This window comes from Cryptococcus neoformans, chromosome 2 (assembly GCF_000149385.1).
Source record: "Cryptococcus neoformans var. neoformans B-3501A chromosome 2, whole genome shotgun sequence".
Taxonomy (NCBI): domain Eukaryota; kingdom Fungi; phylum Basidiomycota; class Tremellomycetes; order Tremellales; family Cryptococcaceae; genus Cryptococcus; species Cryptococcus deneoformans.
Window position 1 is genome coordinate 1,273,732 of NC_009178.1, and position 26,248 is coordinate 1,299,979.

Here is a 26,248-nt window from a genome sequence, read left to right on the forward strand (position 1 = left end):
ACTAATGATTAATAATTGCTGTTTAGTATATTTCTGCTTGACGGCAGCTTGTGTGGGGGCAAGGCCGTGCTCATCAAGCCAGTAACCTGTCCCCTCTTGGACACTTCGCAACGCATATCTCCGGAAGAGATCACATTGAGATTGTAATAGGACGGGTTAAGAAAGGAATACGACAAAGCCAGGCGCGACCCAAAACTAGGAAATGGAATCAAAATTGAACTGGAAGGAATTAGCCCTGAAAAATAAGAATTCCCATATTTGAAACGTACGAGGGATTGTTTGTACCATAATTAAATCACAACCTCCTCGTTGCGCCTTCCACATATATCGAGTAAAATAATGGCGATACACGTGTAACCACAACAACGGAGGAGGTCACGATGAGCAGTCTTCAAGTGTCAATCATGGAATATCATAACAAAACTTGTATATAGCGATGGTAGGGTTAACTAAAAGATGAACAATCCGCCGTTCCAATAATTTTATAGACACCGAAAGACCATATACATCATGTCATTTACCTACGCTGAAGCGCCTTCTATGTAAGAAAAGCAATGAAATGCGGACGATAATTTTTTTGATTGGCTGGAGAAATGTTTGACTAGTAGCAATGCTAGATCCGTGCCTGAATATCCATCCGGCTTTCTTCGGTGCAGGTCAGTAAGTCCCTGCCAAAAACGAACTTGCGGCTCCGCTTGTTCCTGTGCTTATACGATTTCTAATTTATGACATACGACATATAAGGAGGGCATGGAATATTCATGACGAGCTAACTATAGAGGCAATCGACATTCAGTGTGCTGCAAGCACTCTCTTTTTGCAAACACAAACATATGGCCACACACACAGTTACAGATTACAGATTGATGACAGACGACCAAGAATACGGTTCAGGGCAGCCGACGCCTCAAATGGATTACGTACCACATATCATTTGGCATCCGACTCAGGTTAACTCGGGTTTTACAGGCGTCTCTCCAATCCCGCACGTCGCACATCGTCGATCTTAATCCTGTTTTGGGAACTTGCATCACTGTCACCTCTCCAATCGTCTAAACTCAATCATCTATCTCACTTCTCTTTTTACCTTTCTCCATAGATAACCTCAAGCATTCGACCTTTTCGATTATCGCAATCGATCTCTTCATCGTTAGCTTAACAACAGCGCCTCTAATATCTTTTGGCAAGTGGCAGGAGGAATCCAGCACTTGGGCTTTGACAATCCTAGGGGAGTCATTACCTTGCCTTCGGTGCGAGCACTTGTTGTTCTCGTAACGGGTTGATTATATATATGGAGCTGGACGGTTGGCCAAGGTAAGTCATCGACATCAAAATTTTAAGGTGAGGAAGATCTTAACATGCTTCCGGTATTTCGCTCTCAAAGGCACCGCGAGCTCCACACATTGCATGTGCTGAGTTAAACTCTTTTTCCGGACGGTTTCAACATTTTGTCAAGCATTCCATCTAGGAGTATATCGCTCCTTCTTCTTCAATCCCGACATCCTTTTTTAAACCTTTTTATCCATCATGCCTTTATCCTTAACTGCGCGTTCTCTTACTTCGCCATCGGCTATGTCTGGAGAGTATCCTCAAACGCTATCTCTTTTAGTGCTCCTTCCATCAACCTCAAGCTCCCAAGCAGAGATTCTTACGCCATATCGGCCTAACCCTCTAACAACCAGATCATCCAGTCCCAAAGTGCCAACAGTACTGAGCTTGACAAAGAGTGGAAACGGAGACCAAGGAGGAGATGGAGTAGTGCATGCAGAGGAACTCAAGGCTAAGGTGATGGCAGGTAGACGACTAAGTCTCGGTTCAAGTCTGGGATCAGACATCAACTTATCGATAGGAGAGGAGACGATGTCTGCCAACGTCATCCCTGTTGGAATAAACCAGCCCAGTAGAGTGGCAACATTACATGACATGCCTCCTTTTTCGCCGATAGTGTCGCCCACTTCAAGCATCCCTCCTCCAATTACAAAAGACCCTTCCTCGAATTTGAACACGCCTCCTTTTGGTTACAGTTCACGTTCAGGCTCAGGTGGCGGCGCCCATTCACGTCGTCGGCGACCTCAGACAGCTTCTGGGACTGCAAACGACATAGCACCGGCCCTCATCAAGGAGACGGCCAATGCTAGATCCAGCCTGGCGATGGTAAGCGGAGCGGTCAAGGGGAGAGGGAAGGCGAGGCCCGGATGGGAAGCTGATGAGCTTGTGGGTCATCTACGGGAAAGCGGTTTGGAAGGTGAGTTGAGTGATTGCTCTTTCACTGTATTTTGTGTGGATGCGTCGCGTCGTCGATCTGTCGCACCCGATATTCTCCGCCGAGATCTGTGCGGGGATGAGAACAAGGTGCAGGATGGAAGAGTAAAAGTGTTCCAGGGCGGTGCCTGCCGGTGTCACTAATCACGCTTTGATGGATCGATCATTATCCGCCTCCGGCATCACCGGAACTTGCCTGCAGATCATCTTTTGTCTTTTAGCTTAGCTCTATCTACACTTTTCATGATCTCCGTTTGTTGAGAACGAAAGCTGACGCAATTTGGCGGCAGTCACCGTGGTCCACACTCTGTCCCATCTCACCTCCCTCATAGACCCTGCGGTCTCTCCCTCCGCCCACCCAATTATCACCCGCCCCGCAGACCCCGCAGAGCCTGTTACGCACGTAATCCTTGTCCCTCTCGCCGATTCCCCAGCCTTCCCTTCTCTTTCTCTGCTCTTGAACAGCGGCACAACTCCCTCGGCCGTTTGTTTCCAGCAAGATATCTTGGAAAGAGCTGTACGCGCAGAAGAGCAGTGGCTCAAAGGCGCTTTGGCACAGATCAAACGAGTGGCCGACATGTGTACAAAGCATCGGTCTCCCCTCTCTTCAGCAACGTCCACTGCTCGCCCTTCACCTGTTGCTTCTGGCCCTGGTAGTCCCACTGAGGCACCTGCGCCGCTTATCATCGCATACAGTGCCAACCCATCCCTTTCTCAGTCTGCGATATCGTCTTGCATTGCTGCTGGCGTGATTGGTGTGCTGAAGCCCCCGTACGATTTGAGCACTGCCGAGATGGTGCGCAGGATGGTCCAATCGTACAAGAAGGGCGAGCTACCTGTCGCTTTCCAATCACCCTTTGATACGTCCTCACCGTATGATATAACAGCCTCTCGTTTCTCAATCTCCCCCGGAGGAGGTTCTGACGAAACCACCACTGTTGTACTACCGCCGACTGCATTAGACATGGGTGCAGAGCATGAAGGAGAGAAGGTCTTAGCGGCAGCAATGGGTCCACGACAGGGTTCCAGCGAAGCTTGGAATTGGGCTCGGAATGAAAAGCGATCATCATTCTCTCAAAGAACGTCAACCTCGCGAGAGTCACAAAACGCTTCTCGCAAAGGATCCACTGTCTCAGGAATCGCTTTCGCCTCTGCTGATCCTTTTGCTGCCAGCTGTGCTTGCAATAGCCCCTCCTCTCAACATTTGCGACCGGATCAACAAACCCCGCCCATGTACCAGCAATCGCCAACTATGCCAACATACAAACACCCGGAAATTTCCCTACCGCCTGCTCCACAGTACACATACCCTTATCTGTTCTATCAAGCGCCATCTTTTTGCGTTTTCCATCCTGCTCCGGATCCGCGTAGGCGAAGTGTAGATATTGGTGGTTTGGCAGAGGCCATAAAGAGAGCATCTCGATTATACGAGGCTAGTCATCCCATTTTATCGGGATCACGAGCTTCAAGCATCCAGCCTCAAGGATTCAAACATGCACAAATGCACGAAGACTACTCCTTCCCTTCAGCCGCTTCACCGACATCTTCTGCGAACCCCAAATCATCCCTCAGTTCAAGCCAGGAGACACACTCAAGCGATGAGAATGACGCTTGGGGCAAATACACCGAGTTGGCAGAGCTCCTTAGTGCTATGTACTGCCACACAGGGACAACTATTGATATTCAAATGGAGGAATTTGAGAAGTGGGTACCATGAAAGTATTGACAGTCGAATCTCAGCTAATCTGTTGATCAGATTCTCCAACCCATTAACCCCAAAAAAGAGGTCGCAACTTGTCGAGCCGCATTATCTCCACGAAGATGATCTTTATCGAATGGCTTGTTTGATCTTTGAAGGGATTTTGAATATAGAAGGTCTGGCTGAACTTGGTCTTCAACAAGGTATGTCCATTTTTAGGTGATCTATCCGTTGTTCTAACGATGCCTGAATAGACAATGTCAACCGTCTTTTGTTCGCGATGCGAGCCATCTATCACGCGCCAAATCCCTATCACAATTATGTCCATGCGTTAGATGTCTTACAAGCCACATACACCTTCCTTGCGGATTTAGGTGTCGCACCGCCATTTGAATACATGCGCGAATGGGGTCCAAACAAGGAGATATGGCGAAGGCCATCAGAAAATGAGGATGAAAGAAGTGCTGGTACCAAGAGGGCAAGAGAAATTATGCGACCGCAAGATATTTTAGCTGTGCTGATTGCTGCTATGGGACATGATGTCGGCCACCCTGGTCTCAGTAATGCTTTCATGGTAAGTTGTTATTTTCAGCTCAAATCAGAGATAATCCTAACAGGAAGTAGAAAAACGCAAGAGTACCTCTATCGCAAGTGTATGAGGATAAATCGGTTCTTGAAAACATGCACTGCATGCTTGTTGTGCAGTTGCTCCGCAAATATGGTTTTGGCTTCTTGATTGAACGCACAAAATCCTCATCTGGGGAGCAGGCGGTGTCCAATCTGGATCAGAAGAGTTTCCGACAAGTCCTTTATTCGTCTATCCTTGCCACAGACATGTCGCTTCACTTTGCTTGGGTCCAAAGACTCAAGGAATTTGATGATAGGTTGAAATCTGGGGAGGCGGGTGCTGTAGAGGACGAGAGGATTTTGATCTGTCAAGCTTTAATCAAGTGTGCAGATATTAGCAACCCTGTGAGTCTTATTGAATCCACTGTCCGGCTCTCCTTTGACACTCATTTGCAGAGCCGACCAATTGACGTGTCGCAACATTGGTCCTCTGTTCTGCTTGAAGAATGGGCCAAACAAGCATCGCTTGAACAGGATCTTTCACTTCCAGTGTCAGTTGTTGCATCAGCAGACGCTGCGCTCCAGGCCAAGGGCCAAATTGGTTTCATTGATCTGTTCACGAAACCACTGTTCCAGGCGGTGTCTGATGCGTTGCCCGAGCTCCAACCTTATGCTGATAGCTGCATGGAGAATCAGACGATATGGAAAGCAAGACTGGCTGAATTGACGGAGAAGGAAGGCGAGGAAGGGGAGGCAGTGAGGACATTAATCCAACCGGCGGTGGAGGGCGCAAGTCAAGACGAAAGATTCAAGACCCTGTTCCCCTTGCTTCTCCCCACGCCGCTAGTCTCTGGCCTCTCTGGGCCTGAAGATACATTACTCAAGCGTTCTTCATCTATCCCGTCGCCTACAGCCGCCATGACGTCGTTTGCTCCTCACACGCCATCCATGTTCAATTTCGGCATTGATTTAACGGAGCAAACTGGTGCATCTCCTGCCGCCAGCGTCATGCGCGCAGTCTACCACGCAAAGCTAGTCGACCAAGGTTCGCGTTCGAGATTGGCTAGCTGGTCGAGAGGTTTCGTACATGGAGATTGGAACGAGCACAGGAGGATGTCGACGCCAGACATCTTGACCAGTAGTAACCATCTATGAAAAAGGGATCAAAATACGCACGGAAAATTTCCAAATTGAGGTACTGGAGGCACAGTTGTATGAGTATATTTGGTTGCTTCATCTTTGGAGTATATTTTGTGATTGTATGTAGCATATTTATGGATTTTTTTTCTCTCATAATTCTGGCAGCTAGTCTGCCCACGGACTCCTTGTGGTTAGGCCATCATTGCATCCATCCAACTAGGTGGCGTAGCGGCATCTTCACTCCAAGCGGTTGTTTCTTCTCCAAACTGAGCCAAAATCCCAGGCCCACTAGCACTGCTCTCAATGGACTGAATTTCGAGGACTTCGGGGACGTCATATTCTTTTCCGGGTCCATCCCAATTGGCCCATGGAACACACTGATGGGCTTGGCCTCTTTCCTCCCACTCTGAGTACTCCCAAACACCCCTCCTATGCTTCCCATCGGGCATCTCAGAAACCATATGGTCCCATTCGGCTATACTCATCTAACCATCAAGTGATTTTGCAGTCTCACCATCAGCTGACGGACCATGAAAGTTGAGTGAGGCTTGATGTTGGGCAAAGTTTGCCGGGGGAGCTCAAGGCGGTTAGATAAGAATTGAGAGATCAGTTCTAGTTTTCGGATCACATCTTCTGTAGCTGTGGAGGTTTGGACGATTTTGATGGCGGAGTGCCGAGGAGGCAAGCGGAAAAGTTTCGATCAAGCTACCGAGATATTCGAACGCTTCAATGCAAGGGCGGTGACACTCGTTGATAGGATAAACGTGAGGGATGTTGATGGTGGGCACCTTGATTTGGGACGTTTGAGATAAGGTGTCTTGTACAAGTTTTTACAGACAAGCTGGCAGTGGGAGATGGTCGCGGGGCGCCCTCCATCCAGACGTCGCTCTCCTTCTGAGGCATGATTAAGTCTGCCAGGGACAAAGTTACAGTAGGTGGCGGCGTCAAACCTTCCTTCTCCGTAGACATCTTTGACGTTTCGTCGCTTCTGGAACTCCCAAAATTTCGGGAACAATTGCTTAGCTTTTTAGAGACGCCGCTCTTCAAATCAGTCCATCCATTAAAACTATTCTTTCTAGTCTTATGTCCAGCTTGTATTAGAATTTCTTCTTGACTCTTGTCTCATCAGCTTACCCAAGCAAGATCCCCAAGCATCTGGTCGATAACGTCTAGACTGCAGAATCACATCGATGAGGTCATTATAAAGATTGGGCGCTACGACCATACCCCAGTCTTTGTCACTAAGATGTTGACCGTCTTTGGCGCCTAAGCGCACCCCACGTTCAATATCTCGACGTAGGCTCACGGTTCTGCTGAGATCACCTGTGAGGTAACGGGGAGACTGAGATAGAAGAGATTTATGCTCTTGGACAGTAAGATGGCGAGAACCGTAAGTGGACGTATAGGATGCGAGAGCAGACGTTTCCTCAAAAATGATGCGGCTACCAAGGATTAGACGATCTGTCGCCGGAATTGGATGCAAGGTTTGCAGGATGTCATTGCGGTTGTGCGCTAAGAAGCAAGAAGCAGTGAGTCAGTTCCATGGAGGTATGTTTCAACGAAGTCACTTACTCCTGCCTCGAGAGGTGTATGAGCTCATCATACCATTTTGCTTTTCGACGCTGGTAAGAGTCTTATCGGCCAATTTTGAAGCTTCCGCGAATAAACGTTTTGCATTTTGGGTGACGTCGGCGACGGTCGATTGTACAGTGGACACGTGGCTACTAGGTGTCCCCAATGTTGTTGAGGCTAAATGCTGGGATGTTCTTGCGCTTGGCGGATGTGTTTACTGACGAGGAACGAGTATGGACTCAACGTTATATGCCGCCCCACAAGAGCCCCATAACTGAATTTTCAGCACAAAGGATGACGGAAGTACTGAACTGGCCACCTATTTTACATTAGAAGTATGGAGCGTACTGCGAGTAGACTTCCCTCTGATGGAAAGAAGCAAAGAAAAATCATTTGGAAGCCGCCTGCAGTGTCAATCAGTCGCGTACTGCATCTCATGTCGTAGGGCGCATGTAATACATACAACAGGAACAAAGTCATACAACTTGAAGTTCTATAACGACATCTCAAGTCACTAAAAAGGCCTTGTTTTATCTTCCATTTGGAAAGGACTGTCGATTACCTGGCCCACATTCTCAAGCCACTGTTGTTTGTGTCCCTTTTCCCTTTCCCGCTCGTGTTCAGCGTCCCAAAAACTCTTTGGTTTGGGTTGACTCTGTGGAGGAGAAGCGCTCAACGGACTGTCCAAACTATGCTCATTCTCCAACCGCAGAGGCGAGAGATTACTAACGGCGCTATCCGGCCTTGTACCCCACGGATGCGACTTCTGCTCTCCTTCACCAGAGGAGGCTGTCTCGGGACTAAACGTCTGTCGTAAAGGAGACTGTGGTCGATGCACTCGAACAGTTGGCGCACGGTCAATTGAAGATTGGGCACGGATAATGCTCGGATGAGATGGAGAGCGAAGCGATGTCGGAGATGTCGCCGATGTAGGTGAGACAGGAGATGTGGGGTGTTCATGTGATGGGTTGTCGGCGTTAACAGGAGGAACAGAAACAGTATTGCGATGCTTTGTTCGGTTAGACTGAGGAGATGTATGGGTATGATTGAAGGATAGTTTGGGTGTGCCCAGATCATGATATGTCCTCAGTGTTTCTGACAGTTCATCCAGCTGCAATTCGTTAGCGATCGTCACCGGTCGTCAAAAGATCCACTACTATCCTACCTTTTCCATAATCTCATCCACACCTTTTTCTCGCCTCTGTAACCTATCCTCTATCCCTTTATAATCCTTCTTCTTGTCATCCTCTTCAATTCCACCCTTTTCCTCTTGTTCTAAACCATCATCCTCTCCCAACCCTTCTAGATTGAAATGCATCTTCCCAACTTGCTCTTGACCCTTGAGCACGGTCTCCAGCAGATGACGCAGCTTTCTGCTCATTTCACTTCCTTCTGCAGAAAGCTCTGCATTAAATACTTCAAAAATAGGCTGTTGGTGGACATCCTTGGGACCCCCATCGCCCTCTCGTCCCGGAGGTAGCGCAGAGGGCAAGAGGGGATGTGACTGATGTTCCCCGGGCGCTGAAGAGGAACGATGTAATGATGGACGACGGTGGTCGACTGTCCCTGTCGGTTTTATGAAAGAGGAGACATAGGGGTCATGGACGCTCGGAGGGGGAAGGTTGAGATGGGTATCGGGGGTTAGACTTGTCTGCCTTGGAGGTGGTGGGTTGGCGGACATGGGAGATGAGCTGTCTGAGAGGAAATTGAAGTCATCGTCTGAGAGCTTCTTTCTGTTCTCTTTGGCTGTTTGCGTTGTTTTCTGTTGTTGCTGCGGTTGCTGCTCCTTGCTTGTGTTGCTGGGTGGAGGAGGAGGTGCGAAGTCTCTTGCTGTGACCGAAAATCGGTGCGAGGACGTTGATTGGGGCGACTCGTGTATTGCAGATGCGTAGACTGGCGAGTGTGCTGCTGACCTTGGACGTACGGGTGAGTAGTATCCAAACATGATTTTCCTTGTTGAAATATCGAGAAACAGAGAGTGGAAAGAGGATATAGAATCGCGATACGTAACACTGGCAACTATAACAACGTCATTACGTAAATAACAAATACATCATTTCACTATGCTTAAAGAGACCCTCGTCCCTCTTCGGCATCTACTTTTTCATGGCTCGCACTCTTCACTTTTTCAATCAACGCACGCACACCCTCCTCGCCCTTGACCCTGTGCACTCGCTTCTCAAGACCCTCCAGCTTCTTGAGCTCGTCCGGGAGCACATCCCGTCGGAAGTCAAAGTCGGGGAACTCGGAGGCTGAGAGAGCGAGCTCAACAGCACCGGAGAACTTGGCAGGGTGCGCAGTAGACAGAGTGATCCAGGTGGTATCGGAGGAGCTACATCATGTCATTGACTGCACAGTTGATACCAGACAAAATCACTTACGCCTTCTTGGCAGAGCGCTCCTGAGCGGTAAGACCGACGGCAGTGTGGGGGTCAACGACATAAGGACCGTACTTCTCACGCCTGTAATACTTTTGGATCTCCTCGAGCGTCTATACATGCAAATAAGCACCCTTGAGTTGTTATTCACAACAGACAAAAACCCACCTGACCGTCAGATACTCTCTCGGCCCAAAAGTCCTTGCCAGCAGCCTGCCTGACATCCTCTCCCAGGTCGACCTTGCCATCCTTCTTCAAAGCGCTCATCCAGCCGTTCAACTTCTCCTGGGCCTTGAGCCTCTTCTCCTCATCGGAGCCCTCGGTGCCGTTGGTCTCAAGCGCAAGGTAGTACAACAGCCTCTCAAAGTTGGAAGAGAGGAGGATGTCCATAGCGGGAGAGTGAGTCGCCTTGACGGCGCTGACAGCCTGCTGTCCGTCGCTAGAGCCGTTGACAGCAGCAGTCTCGGCAGTCTGGTCTTGTTGCACAGGGTCATCAGCCTCGTACCTGCCGGTCCTGAAAAATCGCTCGAGAATGTCGTTCTCATTGGTAGCGACGACGAGTTGCTGCATGGGGAGACCAAGCTTCTTGGCGTACCACCCAGCAAGGATGTCACCAAAGTTACCAGTGGGCACCACGAATTGAAGCTTGGCACCGTCCTTCCTGGCCTCTTCGGGAAGCTGGAAGTAGGCGGAGAAGTAGTAGACGATCTGAGCAAGGATACGGGCCCAGTTAATCGAGTTGATAGCACCAAGACGGTGAGTAGCGTTGAACTGGGCGTCCGAGAAGAGCGTCTTCACGATGCTTTGGCAAGTGTCAAAGTCAGAGTCCTCAACGGCGACGCAGTAAACGTTGGCGTCGAGGACAGTGGCCATCTGAGCCTCCTGGATAGGGGACACTCGGCCATCGGGGTAGAGGATGAAGATGGTGATGGAGGGCTTGGATCGGAGACCGTAGATGGCAGCACTACCAAAGTTGTTAGCTCTCAGTCTCCCATTTCTCTCCTTGACCTCACCTTCCAGTGTCGCCACTAGTGGCACCAACAACGGTCAATTCCTCCATATCCTCAGTCTTGCCCTTGTTCCTCCTCTCCAAAAAGTACCTAAACAACTCTCCCAAGAACTGAAGGGCCACGTCCTTGAAAGCCCATGTGGGGCCATGCCAGAGCTCGAGAACGTACTCCTTGTCACCAGTCTGTCTGATGGGCGTAGTGGCGGGCGATCGGAAGGAGCTGTAGGCAGTGTTGATGATGGACTGGAGGTCGTCGGAGGGAATGACAGAGGTGGGGACGAAAAGAGAGAGGATTTCGTGGGAGAGCTCTGGGAAAGACAGACCGGCCCATTTGGTCTTCCAATCCTTGGGAAGGGCAGGGATATGGGTGGGGATGTAGAGACTGTGTGAAGTCAGCCAGTGGGAGAAGCGACGGGCGAGACGTATACTGACCCTCCGTTGGGAGCGAGACCGGTCAAGACGGCCTGGACGGGCGTGAGCTGGGGTGTGTGTGGCGGAGAGCCGGATTGCACTCACGTCCTCGAAGGAGAGGGTCTCCTTGCCACCTCTTGTGGAGAAGTATCTCATTTCCTGGTCCATGTCTGCAGTTTTTGTGGATATATATACCTCGGAAAGATGATACACCTTTTTTTCAACAACCCACCCAAATAACTGCTGGTCGCGAGTCATTTCATGCTATTACGTAACATCCACATCCTATTAAAACCCTAACCATTAAAAGGGCGGACCTGGAAGCAACTCAGTGGTATAAGTGTCCGGGCTGCAGGATGAGTTTTGACCGAGTAATATGGAATTAAAAGAGACATAAAAGGGGTATTTCGCGAATAGTACAGAAACGCGTGAAAAAGTGGTAAGAAGTGCATGCCTAAAGCCTATTTGTGGGCGCCTAAAGACACGCCTTCAGCCAATTTCAACTAAGTGACCCAGAGGTGTATAGAATGCATATTCGGTATTTTTGGCACGGACCTGAGCTCAGTTCAATGATACAGGTTTGAAAGCCGTACGATGAGATTTAAGCGAGTGATATGGAATTGAAAACAGATAGAAAGTGGGACGTCGGGGGTACTGGTTGCCCGCTAACGCGAGCGAGCCGAACGGTATCTTCCGAATTGTCGGCCCATTCCAAGAACAACTAGAAACAGAGTAAGCAGATATCCACCCTCTTTACGTCGATCACTTACCTTTCCGCCATACTCCCAACCGGAAACACCCTTGTCTTCCAGCTTTAAGCACAACCTTCTCAAAAGAGCCTTGTCATCCCTCAAGACCGCCTCTGGGGCCAACTTCTCCACAAGTATCTTGTGCGCCCGATCGTAGATCTTGGCTTGAAGAAGAGCATGATACTCGCCCCAGGCATCACCAGTCGAACAGAGGGAAGCTGCTCGAGATTCGTGTATCCATTCTTCAGGAATGCAGAGAGTTTCCGTCAAAAAAGCTTGATCTTCTTTAGTAATGGCCGGATGTCGGTAAAGAAGGGCATGAAGAGCCTTGAAACGCCTAATGAAACAGATCAGCTCCTCTATTACCTAAAACACATGCAGACTCACCCATCGACTGTCTCGAGGTGCAACAATACAAAGGCAGCCCACTTCCATTCGCCAATCTCTTCCAATTGCGCAGCATAAGCCGCCGTCAATCGGTCAGCGTTCGCACTGTATCCACTACTCTCATCCCTATCTTCAAAGTCTCTTCTTCTCAACACTCTGGAAAGCAACACGTAAAGATGCCATGCTAACCGCACGTCAAATGGGCTAGGAGATGTGTCTCGCGATCGAAGTACCTGGTCAAGAGAGATGGCGTCGTCGGAATAAAGTTGAAGAAGATTGTACAGAACATCTGTAGGTTCAGTGGGAAGATTCCAGGAACGAATGTTGTCGGATGATTTCTCAAGGTATGGCGGAAGAGGTTTAGCAGGTGGATGAGAAGATGAGAGAGAAAAGGTATAAGAGTCGACGACATCTCGGATGGTATTTTCAAAAGGTATACCGTACCAAAGATGAAGACCGAATGCACGCTTCCAGTCAAGACCTTCAGCAATCAAAACGTCAGGACACCCATCAGACCCTCGAGACGGATCGCCGGCTGAAATATCGGTGATACCGGCCAAAAGAGCGTAGAGTTTCCGGTAACCAACAGCGATTAGAGGGTTCACCTTGTACGCCTGCCAGTCTTCCAACTGCTTCAAGAGTTCGTCTTTAAAACTTTCTTCTCCACCCGCTTGGGACAATAACGTTGCTAACCTCATATTGCCGGCCTCCAAAGCAGACTCGACAGCATGCTCGACTTGATGGCCGCTCAGAAGAGAGAAAATCTTGCCTGGCTGGTCCTCGCTTCGAGTTATTAGATCGGAATCAACCAAAGGAGCAACAGCATCTTCCAACCACCTGGACAAAGCCAGCTTTCGGCGGATTGACGAAATGCGTTCGATAAGCTCTTCCGATGACCCTTCAGGAAGTTGAACATCAATCTCATCGAAAAGGGCAACACCAAGACGGAAAACGTTGGCTTCGTGAGAGCGATCACCTGGGTCAAATCGAGAAGCAAAGTCGTGGAACCGTATGCCTGGGTTGATGGTAGCTGTTGGCACACCCTGCACCTGTTCAATTAAGCTGGTCTCCAGGTGGAGGGAGAGTAGTCTTTGAGACTTGGATGTTTCCACCTCGGTTTCTTCCGATAGTACCTCCACCTTCTCGATATAGACAACGGCATCGGTGTCCGCTCGACTATTTACGTCAACGGATGAATCTCGCCAGTTCAAACGTAATTTACACTCACACTGACTCAGTCGGCGAACAAATCTTTCCAATGTGTACCAGCTCTCCGTTTGGACCCCAAGAACATCTGAATGATCTCCCTGACGCCAATCCTGCGTCCACTCTTAGCCCCTCTGCTCCCTTGGCCACACTCTCTTCCTCAGTTACTCTCGCATACTTCCTTGGTTGACGAAGTTTGGGCAGGCTTATTTGGGTCTCGCCGAAAGAGGTCCGCTATGGTACAGTTAATACAGAGCAAAATTTAGGCCCCAACGAAGACAACATACCTTGATAGCCCGCTCATCAAGCTTCACATTTTCCCCTTCGGCTTCACGAAAAAACGACTCATATCCCTTCTCGGCTTCCCTCTTCTTTGACATTGCTAACTCTTTCCCAGGTCTTGTCATAGACGCAGAAGACCCGAAAAAGGAGTCTTGCATGCCTCGCAAATTCTTCATTCCCTCCGCTCCCAGTTGCGATTTGATGGGAAGGTCCCAACTAGCTTCAGGAAAATCCATCTCACCGCTCTCATCCGCCTCTGTCAGCCCATCTTCCATATAAGACTTTTCTGAAAGCTGGTCCTCTTCAAACCCAGAGTCATGCTCAGCTTCAACATCCCGGATACTCTTGGTAGGAAGAAACATATCATCGTCGTCCTCTGCTGACGTCTCCGATGGAGATCTGGAAAATTTCCTGGCAACACCTTCCCTCCGCCTTCCCAGGTCCCCATTTTCAATACTTTCATCCTCGTCACTATCGGCGATACCATAGGTCGTAAAGTGCTCCACACGGAAGGTCCAGGTCCCATCATCAGTATAACTGATGAATTCGGTGTCAGGAATAGCCTTAACACGCCTAACAAACTTCTGGAATCTTGGATCTTCAGGGTCTCGCACCCAGTCTTTGGTCGCTTTGTCCGTGGTGAATACATTCTCGAGCATGATTCTAGCTGGCACATTCAGGCCTTGGCCTCTTTCAGGTTTTTGAGAATAGTCGTCGGGGTAGACAGAGAGCTCAGATTGGTCAACGACTATTATAGAGCCAAGAATATCTTCCAAGGGGGCAAGTGTCAAATCAACAGGTTCAAGGAATGAAACTTCACCGAAACCACGTCGACCTGCAGTGAAACCACTCAGCTGGGAGAGATCTTCTTTGCTCATTTGTTCGAGCTTTTCCAACTTTGGTCTACACCAATAATCGCCTTTCTTGGGCGCACGCTCAGACCCAGCAACTCGGGGTGATGCGATGGCTGAGGTTGATCGGGTGACTGAAGATTCGGCGATCTCAGGACGGGAAGGTGTACCATTTACAGGAGGATGGAATACAAGAGGAGTACCAGGTGTCTGAAGGGTAGAAGTACTACCCTTGAGGGAGCTCGTGGAGGCCTTGAGAGCTGATTTGCCAAGGACAGACTCCAGCTGGTCATTACCGCCAATGGAGCTGCCAATATTCGGTGTCACCGAGAGTTTCTTAATGTTTGGACGCGGCACAAAGGCATTGGGGGTCAGGGCGGTGTCACTCAGACCCTTATACCTGTCGGGAGCAGCGGGAGAGTTGAACATGCTCGAACGACCAGGGGAGCTGACAGAAAGAGGGCTACCGGATCGGCCAGGGCTCTGAGACACATTGAGGGGAGACGCGAAGCCACGAAGTTTGTTGATCTTAGACTTGTTGGTCGAGGGGGTGAGACGGTAAGATGATGCAGTAAGAGGGGGGAGCGCCGGCTTCTTGGACTGCGAGCCAATTTCAAGCTTTTGACCACTGTACGCAAAGAGGGGGTTGTTTCCGTATGGGTTTTGGTCGATGGACGCCGTGAGACTAGGTTGCAGTTGTTGCTGTTGCTGTTGGGGTTGCTGCATAGCAGACTGTCCCAGTCCGCTAAAAAGACCACCACCGCCAAAGGTGCTTTGCTGAGCCGGCTGAGTCGTCGTGCTGCCGAACAAGCCCGTTGAGGCGGGCTGTGATTGACCGAGGTTGCCGAACAGTCCACCTGTGGTACCAGTTTGCGGCTGTTGCTGTTGCTGCTGCTGGGGTTGTTGACCAAAGAGACCAGTACCAGTACCGGTCGCGCTCGCTCCACCAAACAGACCACCGCCTGTGGCTGGCTTCGCGCCAAATAATCCGCCACCGCTCTGTTGGTTTTGTTGGCCTAATTGACCAAGGGAGTTGTTTGTGGTACTGCCAAAGAGACCGCCGCCAGTCGTTGAAGCGGTGTTGCCAAATAATCCACCTCCCGTCTGGGCAGGTTGTTGAGTTGGTTGCGTTTGGCCGAAAAGGCCTGTACTAGGAGCTGTAGTCGTAGCAGGCTTCGCACCAAACAAACCACCGCCAGTTGCAGGGGCAGCATTCGTGCTTCCAAACAGACCCCCACCGGTTGCTGGTTGTTGGGTCGTTTGTTGGGGCTGGGTTTGGCCGAATAATCCACCTCCAGTGGTGTTGGTGTTTGTATTAGTGCTTCCAAACAAACCGGTGCCGGCGGGTTGACTGGTATTGCTGGTCTGCCCAAAACCTGAAATAGGATAAATGAGACGTAATTCAGTGAAATCAAGGTAAGCAACGTACCGCCAAATCCTGTATTCGTGGAAGCAGGGGTAGTCGTGCTTCCAAACAATCCACCGGGCTTCGCGGCCCCAAACCCAGTCGCAGCAGGCTGTTGCTGTTGAGCAGTCTGGCCGAAAAGTCCTGTACCGGGAGCTTGCTGCTGAGTATTAGTGGCACCTAAGTCATCAGGTCAGTTACTGTCCTGCGAAAATCTTTACGACTACTTGCCAAATCCGCCACCACCGAATAATCCGCCGCCCGTCGTAGGTTGTTGCTGTTGCTGTTGTTGTTGTTGCGGTTGCGTTTGACCGAAGCCGCCGAAACCAGTTGTGCCGGTCCCTGTTTGACCAAATGTGCTCGTTCCGGTACTGCCTGTCCCAAAACCTGTAGTACCTGTACTTCCGAAAGCAGGCTTACTTTGGCCGAACCCTCCAAAGGTGCTTGTGGCCTGAGGCTGTTGTGTGGTTTGAGCACCACCGAAAGGGTTGGTAGTGCTGGTGTTGCTGCTGCCAAAGAGACCGCCACCAGTGCTTTGCTGAGGCTGCGTCTGGCCGAAAAGCCCGCCACCAGTGTTGGTATTGGTCTGACCAAACAATGAAGAACCTTGTTGAGGCTGGGATTGGCCGAACAACCCGCCACCCGTGTTAGTGTTGGAAGCGCCGAACCCAGTGCTGGTATTTGACGTCGTCGAACCAAAGCCAGTAGCAGGGGAGGATGACCCAAAGAGACCAGCGCCAGCTGGTTTGGCGCCAAATCCAGTAGTAGCGGGTTGCTGACCGAATCCAGTGCTTGCAGGCTGACCGAAGCCTCCGGCGGACGAGGCTCCAAAGGCATTCTGCTGCTGGGGTGTGGCCTCCTTTCTTCCTTGCTGGTAATCCAACGCTCTCAATTCTTCCCAACTGCAGCCTCGATAAGGAAGCATAGCAGTGATAGAGTGGAAAAGATGGGGCGGCCCCTCCTTACCGAGAGCCGTATTGGTGGAAGGATCTGCTTGCCAAGTAGGGTAATAAATTGGATTGGCAGTACCGGTCGAGGGAGGTGGAGGAGGGGGGACATCGGTTCGGTAGGTTTGGAGTTCAGCAGGACCCTTGAGGACTTCCTGAGTGTTGGAGGAAGCACCAAAGCCAGTGGAAGGCTTAGCGCCAAAGAGGTTTGAAGTTGCACCCGATCCAAACGTAGAAGTCGCAGGTTTAGCACCAAAAAGACCCCCGCCAGATGTGTTGGAAGTATTGGACCCGAATCCAGTGTTGGCTGTGTTTGAGCTTCCAAACAGACCACCTCCAGCTATAAAAAAGTTCAGGATTTGAGGTATCACATTTGCATTGTTGACTCACTGGTGTTTTGACCAAAGGTTGATCCTGAGGCACCAAACGCCGGCCTCGCAGCTCCAAACGCATTGGATTGTTGTGGTTGCTGTTGTTGGTTACTGGCTCCAAATCCACCTGCTCACTGATGAGTGTCTAGCCACTGAAATCGCTTAAACTTCCAAGCTCACCAAATCCAGTGTTGGTCGTAGCTCCGCCGCCAAAAACGCCGCCGGTATTTTGTGTAGGCTGTCCGAATCCGGTAGCGGTGCCACTTTGGCCGAACCCTACGATACTATGTCAGTAAGCTGCTGTAAAACCCCTCGAGTCCTGATGGAGAACTCCATCATTGACCGGCTGTAAGGACAACACTCGGCCAATGTTTCGTCCACTATCAGGACTTGAGCACAGCTCTTGGCAACCAAGCAACCATGAGGCTCCCGCTCATACGCACCCCCAGTATTCTGCTGGCCGAAAGTTCCTCCTCCTCCACCGCCAAAGAGCCCTCCGCCTTGCTGCTGTTGTTGGTTTTGGTTATTTTGACCCCATGCCGAAGTGCTGCCGAACATGGTAGCTAAGTGTTGCTGTGAATACCAAGACTTCCTAGTTGCCGCTTCCTCCTCTGCGGGCGAGATATCAGGGAGCAGGTAAGGAAGGAAGGGATTGAAGAGTAGGAAGAAAGTAGCTGTGGTTTGCGTAACGCCGCTCGAATAATGGCTCGAAGACGCGCCTGAACTGGACTGAACTGCAGACATCACAACGGCGTTATCCGGCATTATCATTTGTGGCATCCATCGTCTATGTGATTTGTAGAGTCGATGCTTCATGCAGGAATCTATGCATCGTAACATTTCAAGACAAGCGAGAAGAGACGGGACGGCGTTTGTTACAACAATTCATTTTATGGTGTGACCCAAGAGCCAGCAGACGATGCGATGAGGGTTCTGACTGCATTTCTGCGGCTAACGCCTCAAACCAGACATGACACCTTGTTGAGGTGGAGGATGGCTGTAGTCTGGGTTATAGCCAGTATGAGCATATCCATGGCCAGGCGTATGCAGGTCTTGTCCATAAGCTGGTGGCGGAGGTCTTTGAGTTTGCGGAGGTTGCTGCTGACTACGCTGCTTTCCTCGCTCCTTCCAGGCAGCTTTAATGGTGTCCGCGCGGGCATACAGCTAATGCGGACATATCATCAGCAAGATCTTTGTCAAGTGATATCGGGACAGCTCACTTCTTCAATTTCTACACCGTCATTGATGCTGACGAGGATCTTGTCCACGATGGATTTGTGGTTCCCGTGCGGCTTGTCGTCCCGCATTCGCAGCATTTTCCACGCTTGTATCTGACTGTCCCAGCAGACCTCTACTATCCGCTCATCCAATTGCTCTTCGGATTCCTTAAATCTTTATTACATGCTCGTCAGTTTTTCCCCACAGACTTTGAAGAAGTACGATCTGATCTACCTTTGCCATTCCTCATCAGTCATGGCCATAAAGTCGAAAAACTCATATCTGTCGCCTCCCAGCCAGGTGTTAAGAAGGAATTCGGGCTTGGCGCTGTAGTCCGGCTCGTCGGAATCTGGTAGAGGAGGGAAACGCAGTTCGACCTTGAAATCGATCGAGTTCTCCGAAGGTGGTTTCCATTTAAGACTGATATCAAGCGGCTTCAGTGCCATTTTCTGTTTAAGCTGGAAAAGGCTCACATGTTTTCGTCAGTCCCCGCAACGTACGGGGTGTGGACACATGTAAAGATCAAACCATCATGACCATGCTTCAGCTTGGGTATGTGCTCCTCCATAACGAAGCGGAGGTGATAAGACAACTCTTCTCTTTTGGCGACCACCCTTGCAAACAAATAACGTTAGGCCTTGGCCCGGTAGGGGAAGAAGTTACCCACATGAAAGGGATTGTCCGCCTCATATCGGGATTCGCAGACAGCGCCTTTTCAAATGGTCTGACAACCCAATCTCGAAGCCTCTGCAATACGGTATTAATGCGAAGTCATTTTGCCCAAAGAACTCAAACTACTTACAGCATATCTCTTTAGAAGTGGCTTCTCCATGATATTTTCACCGTGTAATACCATGCAATCAAAAGCGTAATACATTAGGGTTTGCTGTGAATGGACGTTAGAATGCAAAGCCATGTTTTGCAAAGTATCAAGACGCACTGCACCGGAAATGGGGTCAATATCGATGACAAGCTCGCCATCCAATAAAGTTTCGCCAAGAAAGGCCGAACGGTTCTCCCAGTGAGCAAAATATAATCCTTGGACTTTGAAGAACCTTTGTTTCCGATCGATCTGTAACCCTTTAGTCGGCACGCCACAACGATGTCAGTAACAGAGTAACTCACCAACCAAACTTCTTGCTGCTCAGTCGATTGGTTGACGACAATGAAAATCAAAACCCTAACACCGTCACTCTTCTCGCATACCCAGAAATCTTCATTTTCCAGGAGTTCTAACGAGGAGGACGAAAAGCTGACTGGCTGTGAGCCTGGGAATTTGCCGCCTCCTATTCCACAGAGGTTGGAAACGCGCTCTGCGAGAAAGTACTGGAGTGTGGGATCAGTGAGCAGTTCTCCGGGGATGTCTGGGATGGGAGTGTGGGCCGGCATAATGTCTGGCTATGGGTGCGAGCGATGAGATGTGGTATCCTAAGGAGCGCTATTAATACTTGTAGAGTGTGGAGGTTTGGTTGGCGGAGTTGGGATGATGTCCGAAATGATATGATGACGTCGATGCTGTGGCTCTTCTATTGAGCAATGTCCGGTATCTCTCGTTCGTTGCAGAGCATAATTATTTTACATCTCCCTATACTCATATATCCGCCATGCCGCTCGCAGAAGCAGACATCTCAGCGACCCCTATAGACGATGGTAAGCCACAAGGTTCCCTTTCCAGCGTACCACTCACACCACCATAAGGCTCTTTTGCCTCCACCACACAGCCCAGGGATCCCAATGATCGATCCTATGCGCCTCGCTCACCCCAGCCTAAACTCGTTCTCTTCAACCCAAGGTCAGGCGAGACTGAAACCATAGACTTGGGTCCCGCGTCTTCCGTCATGACCCTCGAAGACTATCGTAATCTCAATCGGCAAACAACTCATCGAGGTATGCTCACGGGGTTAGTCGGTGGTGGTGTCTTGAGTACGTCACGGAAGAATTGACAACACAAGATTCGAACGCAAAGCTCATTGCCTGTAGCCTACCTTGTGAAGAGATTCAAGCCTACACCTCCTACCCGTAATGGCCTTGCCCTCACTTTCCTTAGTAAGTGTACTGATCACAGCGACATGGTAAACCCCATCTCACGTCCATGTAGTATCGTCGTCGTTCATCTCCTACTCTACCTCTCGAGCTCTCCTCCTTTCCCACATCCTCCAAATTCGCGCCAAGGCACGGTCCCAAGCCGCGGCCAACGGAGAGCTCCAAGATCCAGCAACTCCTGGGTCTGCCGACGTCACATTCGACTCTTTCAGTACAGGCGATTCTCCAGCCACTCTTCCTTCTTCCGAATCAAATTCGTTTGGTACCCCTAATCCGACAGATCAGTTGCCTGGACGTTGGAGACCTCCACAGCAGCAAGGGAAGCAGGTGAATTCCAATGTAAGGGAGGAACTGGCTCGAGCTAGACTCGGAAATTTCCCAAATAGGGTTGACTGGTCTCAAGGCCGAAGGATGGATGGTGGTCTTCAAGCTGAAGGGGAGACGATGAGCGACCCCTACGGATCACCGGATCAGATGCGTGATCCTTACGCTTTCACGGGATCATCAAGGATCTAGCAGAAAGATGACCTCTAACAGGAGAAGGGGGAAAATGATCAGAAGAAATCGTCAAAGTAAATGCAACAACTCATTACTGTTATACTATAATTTTCTGTCCAGCCGGCGCTTCACTGTCTCCTTCTTTTTCATACAGTTCCGACTCATCACTGCCCGTACTACCCAAATCAACCTCCCTCTCCATTCGATTTTGAGACAACATGGATCTCCTCACGCTTCTTCCTCTTTTGTTTGGGGTACTAGGCGCTGCGACAACTCCGGTAGCGCCCCGAGTCGAGATGCTCAATGGGCTATCTTTACCAACAGAGCTGGATGGGGAGGACAGCCCCACACTATTATTTCGCTGATGAAGCCAAGCACCCGAAGACTTTCTTAAGCTACCGTATGTAGATATACCTGAACCAGTAAATGACGTTTGGTGTCTGGGTGTCGGTGTATATACGGGAGAAGAGAGCATCAGGAGAAGATTTTTGAGGTTTGGAAGGGTTTGACGCAAATCCAATAGACGAATGTTGGCATCTTGCATGAGCTAAAAGCGCAAGTTAGTATTGAGCATGAGTTAAATGTGTCCGGACTCGCCACTTCGATGTTCTTGTTCAACAGGAAAACGCCGTATTCGTATCGGTACCTTTCTACACCTTTAGCGTATAGTGGGAAACTGGATTTGGATAATCAGATATGAAGTTTTAGAATAAGAGACATAAATCACACTTACGATCTCGGTCCTTGCATCACACTAACCACATCCTTTACTGCACTCTTGCTCCCTGCGCAAGTGATGGGATATGGTAACGTTCCAGCTTGACCCCTCAAATTTCCCAGAATCTGTACCACCATCGCTGCATATCCCAAAGCCGCCGCTGTTGTTCGTTCATCCACCTTGTGGGCGGGTAAAGAAATGGGGGGTGCAGGATCTTTGGCGGATGATGGGATTGGAAGGGGAACTCCAAGAATTGTATACAGAAGGATAGATGGGTCTGATGGCTGAATGGGGAACAAATTGTCGAGTATTTGGATGTGAGATGCTCGGATGCGATGGATTTTGGGAAGAAGCGAATCACGCTCAGATCTGATTTGTTTGCCGTCAATTATACACATTGTATTGTCTGTGAAAAATCACTCACCTCAAAGAGTCGATTTTATCTCCAAGCTCACTAGCTTGTATCCGAAGCGCATTGCCCACTTCATTTGCATTAGCCAGACCGTCCCGCCTCATTTGTAATTCTTCCGATTTCATAGTGATACGCGCACGAGCTGCAAATTCGGCATCAGGCTTGTTCCAGCGACGTTAAGACTGGGACAACTCACTGTCTTTGATACGTTTTTGCACCTCTTCGACTTTACTTTTTATCCAAGCTATCCTGTTTTCTCGTTCTGATAGCTCACGTTTCTACCCCTCGGAATTAGTATTGTCAAGATGAAATAGTTGGGAGTTGCAGATTCACCAAAGCCCGATGGTCCACATCCTCGTCCAGAAGCTTATTCACGTTGCTCTGGACTTGAGCTATGTCCCTTTGAGTATCTGTAATAACTGCATGCATGTTGACTAGTCTGAAAAAAATGGGGTCAGGCAATGAAAAATGTAGAAAGATGGCAACCTACTGATGAAGGCTCCCCACACCAACTCCTTTCTTCAATTTCGAGTCTTTCCATTTCTGATCTTCAGCAAGTACACTTGTGGTCTCCTGACTAGATTCGCTCGATGCGATACAGTAGACGCCTTGAGGGTCGAAACTAAAAGTCAACTCTAAGCTATTCGGAGAGCCTTGGCCAGTTTTCCTAGTCAAGCGATCCAACTGGACTACACCCCCTACACCTTCTAAAAGCTTCCACTTTCTTGGTCCTGCGTTTTGGTCATCGTCCATATCAGGAGTTTCGACCCAAACTTGAATCTCCATTAGTGTACTTGCCAAATCAGTATATGTCAACCATGGCGCAAAGTCGGACTGCGGGTCCAAATCGCAAAAGCGGGGGAATATTGAGGGTGAATGTATAGGTGATATGAAAAATGGAACAATCATAGGTGTGAATGCAGGTCTTGGAGGGGGCAAAGTGGCTACATCGGAACCTATAGTGCCTTTTTTTGTAGGACGGTAGATTGACGTGGACGAGCGTGATGCACTGGAAGTAGATTCACCCCGCAGAGAGGAGCTTCTCGGGGAGAGTGAGGCGAGTCCCGAAGATCTAGGAGAAGCCAACGGTGGCGATGGCCTTTTGGACGGACTGTGAGAAGTTAGGGACGGCGTGCGAATCCGAGGTTTGGAGCTGGATCCGGGGAGAGAAGCAGTGGGTGTCACGCTTGTGGGAGATGACGGGGATGACTTTGATAAGGCGGATGACGATGCAGATACAGGTATCGGCCATTTCCCTGGTTCTCTCAGCTTGGACTGATGGAGGCTTTCATCGCTGCTAGCTTTTTTAGGATCCGGAGATGCACTAATTTGGGTCGGGCGGCATTCTGACGACTTTGTATCAGACGCAGTTGGAGGTAACCGAAACACCACAAAACACCTTGCAAGTCTCCTTTTCTCTTTCCGTGTCAACTCTATCTGCTCGCTAAGAGAGCCATGGAGATGAGGGGACAGGTCATGGTCACCTTCCAAATCCTTTCCCAAGCCCAACGCTTCTCCGGCCAAAGTAGGCGCTCGATGTCTGGTTCCACGGGCGCGAGGCACCGACGCTACCCTAGGCGATGGAGGTTGGATAGTTTTGCTGGACGCAAGGGAGTCTGATCTGCCACGGAAAGAGCTACTGCCTGAGGACCTGCGATCTCTGGAGATGGTCTTGGGACCGACTGAGCTCTGACGTGACCGCTGAGGTTCGGGTCTTGTGCTCGCAGGTTCAGGCGAAGCGACCGTCCTACTTGATTCCCCCAGAGTGAAGCCTTCGGGGACCTGTTCCGGTACAAACCTGGAAGCATAGGACAGGGACTCCGGGAGTGTGAGTTGGTGGATGCGGATGCTATATGGGTGTTAGTGTTGGGCGGAGGATGGTTGGATTATACATGCCCAGTAATGTGTCTAATGCGTGGCTGTTTGTGGATGTCAGTGTCTGCTGTTGCAGTGTGCAGGTGTGCTTACCTTGTCGTAGAGACTGGGGCCGTGTGTGGACGAGCCAAGTGCCATGGCTGTATGCGGTATGGATACGGCCGAGATTGACATACAAAGTCGTGCGAAGCCAAAGTCATGGATCATACAACGACATGGTCTGGTGCCCGGTGGAGGTCGCCCGCCGGCTTATACATACAAAAACATCCACCTCTTTCCATCGCATCTCTTTATCTTCTATATCCAGTCAACTCTCCACACTCCCTGTGCGCCGTCCACACCGGCCCATAACCACCGATCCCCCAGCCGACTACCACGCCATATCACGTTACAGTGGTCTGGCCAGCTCGTTTAATGGAATCTCAACGACCAGCACAGCTACCACCAAGAGGACTCCCAATACGTACGGACAGCGTTGTCATTCTGAAATCATGCAGGGTATCGTCTGACGTCTCTTGATAGTGTCGGGCCTGCCACCGGTAACCGAGTCGTCAAGTAGGCATCGATATCGCGGCTATGATGCAGCCAAGACTAATTACTAATCACCTTGTAGACTGTAGACAATGCGGTAAAGACTTTAACCCTTTCTGGCGACGCAAGCACATCTGTGGCCATTGTGGCTACGAATACTGTTCATCATGCCTCTCCGACGGTCAGGCACTTATGCCCCGTCGGCCAGGCCAAGCAGCTCTCAATCCCAAACCGTTGTCAGAGCTCAAAGCAGGGCTCGGACTCGACGATAAGCGTGAAAGTTCGGGCTCGGGATACGAAGCCGAGAGTGTCTGTCTGCCATGCTTGGGTATGCTTCAAGGTGGGTTTTAAGGCTCTGATGGTGGTAGAATACGTGGCTGATTAGAGCTATCATCAAAGTGACTGCGGCGCCCGTGACCATCCTGAGATCCTTGCCCATAAAGCGGCTCAAAGATTACCTTGCCGCATACAACATTCCTTGTATCGGTGCCAAGGAGAAAGAGGATATTGTCCAGACAGTCCTCAAAGCCAGAAGCCCTTCTACGGGATGCCTCTCCCCTGAAGCGGAGGTATGTGCAATGCCCATTCTCGTCTAGAGCCAACTGAACATCGCCTTTAAGAGTTACTATAGACGTCGTTCGGTCCCCAAAGGAAATACTCAATCCTCCTCTTCTCCTCCCAACAATACTCAGACTAGGCCAATTACCAACAACAATCGCCCATCATCCTCCGGCCCACAAACGTACGCTTCATCTTATCAGCGTCCATCGCCTCATGCCCATTACCGACCGCCGCCACCACCGCCATCCAACAACTATCGACGTACCCCTCCCCGACCACAGCCGCAAACTCAACCTAGACCGCAAACAAATTATGGACCAACGTCCGCGCAAGCGCGCCCCTCGCCTCGTCCTGCTGCAGCGCCTACCCCTCCACCACCTGTTCCATCCATTCTCTCACTCGTGGCTTTGCCAGATTCCTACCTATCATCACTGAGCATAGGTACACTCAAGGCAATCTTGTATGAGAATCATGTGCGTGTAGATTTCAAGCAGGTCCTTGAAAAGTAAGGCCAGTCCCTCTTTCGCCCCCTGGAGAACCCCCAATCTAACCTTAGTCTCGTAGGAAAGAACTTATTGCGCGAGTCAAAGAACTTGTAGATGATGAACGAAAGCGTCTAGAAAGGCAACGTATCGCCGAGCAAGAGGGACTCGAACAGTCTCCTCCTCTTAGTTCACCGCAAGATCCCATCTCCGATAATGTTGAAGCATCTGGAAATACAGCTGGACTAGGAGATACTGAAGGAGATTCAGATGAAACGCCCAAAGCCGCAAAGAAAGTGCCCACTGGCCCGATGCCTGAGATTGAACGCGGTCTTTGTGTTGTGTGCCAAGACGAAGAGGCCACGTTGGCTGCCGTAGATTGCGGGTATGTCATCTATCCATCGCTAGCATCCAATAGCTGCTGATATCTATCTCCAATACAGCCATCTTTGCATGTGCCCACGTAGGTCTAAGCCCACGCATGATCGGCTGGATCTTTGCTGACTCGTCGCGTTTCACAGACTGCTCGGATTTGATCATGGCAACCACTCAGGAGTGTCCTCTATGCCGTACCCGAATTGTTACCAAGTGAGTGTTTTACATGCTTAGCATAATGAAGGGCATTAAAGCTGAACGTTTCTGTTCTCTAGACAGCGTCTCATCAGGATTTACCG

At 50.0% G+C, this 26,248-nt stretch overlaps 8 protein-coding genes across 8 annotated transcripts in view; 3 read left to right on the forward strand and 5 right to left on the reverse strand.

Annotated features, from left to right (window-relative positions):
* Positions 1–1,527: 1,527 nt before the first annotated feature.
* On the forward strand, positions 1,528–5,683 carry CNBB4540 (hypothetical protein; the record flags this gene model as incomplete). Its single annotated transcript, XM_772131.1, has 6 exons — positions 1,528–2,245; positions 2,553–3,966; positions 4,019–4,164; positions 4,216–4,535; positions 4,586–4,933; positions 4,985–5,683. The coding sequence occupies 6 exons, from the start codon at positions 1,528–1,530 to the stop codon at positions 5,681–5,683; spliced, it is 3,645 nt and encodes a 1,214-aa protein (XP_777224.1).
* A 2,071-nt stretch (positions 5,684–7,754) lies between these two features.
* CNBB4550 (hypothetical protein) lies at positions 7,755–9,185 on the reverse strand (the record flags this gene model as incomplete). Its single annotated transcript, XM_772132.1, has 2 exons — positions 7,755–8,351; positions 8,406–9,185. 2 exons carry the CDS (start codon positions 9,183–9,185, stop codon positions 7,755–7,757), a joined length of 1,377 nt encoding a protein of 458 aa, XP_777225.1.
* Positions 9,186–9,307: 122 nt separating this feature from the next.
* Positions 9,308–11,206, reverse strand: CNBB4560 (hypothetical protein; the record flags this gene model as incomplete). The annotated part of the gene is made up of 6 exons (XM_772133.1): positions 9,308–9,572; positions 9,622–9,731; positions 9,787–10,582; positions 10,632–11,009; positions 11,060–11,091; positions 11,144–11,206. 6 exons carry the CDS (start codon positions 11,204–11,206, stop codon positions 9,308–9,310), a joined length of 1,644 nt encoding a protein of 547 aa, XP_777226.1.
* A 433-nt stretch (positions 11,207–11,639) lies between these two features.
* Positions 11,640–18,001, reverse strand: CNBB4570 (hypothetical protein; the record flags this gene model as incomplete). Its single annotated transcript, XM_772134.1, has 10 exons — positions 11,640–11,759; positions 11,809–12,124; positions 12,175–13,350; positions 13,403–13,614; positions 13,668–15,889; positions 15,943–16,098; positions 16,162–17,205; positions 17,256–17,363; positions 17,417–17,512; positions 17,680–18,001. 10 exons carry the CDS (start codon positions 17,999–18,001, stop codon positions 11,640–11,642), a joined length of 5,772 nt encoding a protein of 1,923 aa, XP_777227.1.
* Positions 18,002–18,187: 186 nt separating this feature from the next.
* Positions 18,188–19,843, reverse strand: CNBB4580 (hypothetical protein; the record flags this gene model as incomplete). The annotated part of the gene is made up of 8 exons (XM_772135.1): positions 18,188–18,400; positions 18,457–18,628; positions 18,689–18,874; positions 18,928–19,068; positions 19,122–19,201; positions 19,257–19,340; positions 19,395–19,526; positions 19,580–19,843. The coding sequence occupies 8 exons, from the start codon at positions 19,841–19,843 to the stop codon at positions 18,188–18,190; spliced, it is 1,272 nt and encodes a 423-aa protein (XP_777228.1).
* Positions 19,844–20,058: 215 nt separating this feature from the next.
* On the forward strand, positions 20,059–21,013 carry CNBB4590 (hypothetical protein; the record flags this gene model as incomplete). Its single annotated transcript, XM_772136.1, has 4 exons — positions 20,059–20,104; positions 20,153–20,377; positions 20,435–20,500; positions 20,553–21,013. 4 exons carry the CDS (start codon positions 20,059–20,061, stop codon positions 21,011–21,013), a joined length of 798 nt encoding a protein of 265 aa, XP_777229.1.
* Positions 21,014–21,092: 79 nt separating this feature from the next.
* Positions 21,093–24,286, reverse strand: CNBB4600 (hypothetical protein; the record flags this gene model as incomplete). Its single annotated transcript, XM_772137.1, has 9 exons — positions 21,093–21,542; positions 21,593–21,671; positions 21,729–22,082; positions 22,138–22,267; positions 22,322–22,403; positions 22,459–22,564; positions 22,616–23,974; positions 24,094–24,140; positions 24,260–24,286. The coding sequence occupies 9 exons, from the start codon at positions 24,284–24,286 to the stop codon at positions 21,093–21,095; spliced, it is 2,634 nt and encodes an 877-aa protein (XP_777230.1).
* Positions 24,287–24,414: 128 nt separating this feature from the next.
* The window catches only part of CNBB4610 (hypothetical protein), a gene marked incomplete at both ends in the record, with an annotated part of 1,841 nt that continues 7 nt past the window's right edge, over positions 24,415–26,248 (forward strand). Inside the window, 9 exons of the mRNA XM_772138.1 lie at positions 24,415–24,463; positions 24,523–24,555; positions 24,614–24,871; positions 24,931–25,100; positions 25,152–25,597; positions 25,657–25,959; positions 26,018–26,037; positions 26,096–26,162; positions 26,225–26,248. The exon at positions 26,225–26,248 is cut by the window's right edge and continues 7 nt beyond it. Of these exons, the coding sequence (XP_777231.1) occupies positions 24,415–24,463; positions 24,523–24,555; positions 24,614–24,871; positions 24,931–25,100; positions 25,152–25,597; positions 25,657–25,959; positions 26,018–26,037; positions 26,096–26,162; positions 26,225–26,248 (1,370 nt within the window). The remainder of the gene's footprint in view (positions 24,464–24,522; positions 24,556–24,613; positions 24,872–24,930; positions 25,101–25,151; positions 25,598–25,656; positions 25,960–26,017; positions 26,038–26,095; positions 26,163–26,224) is intronic.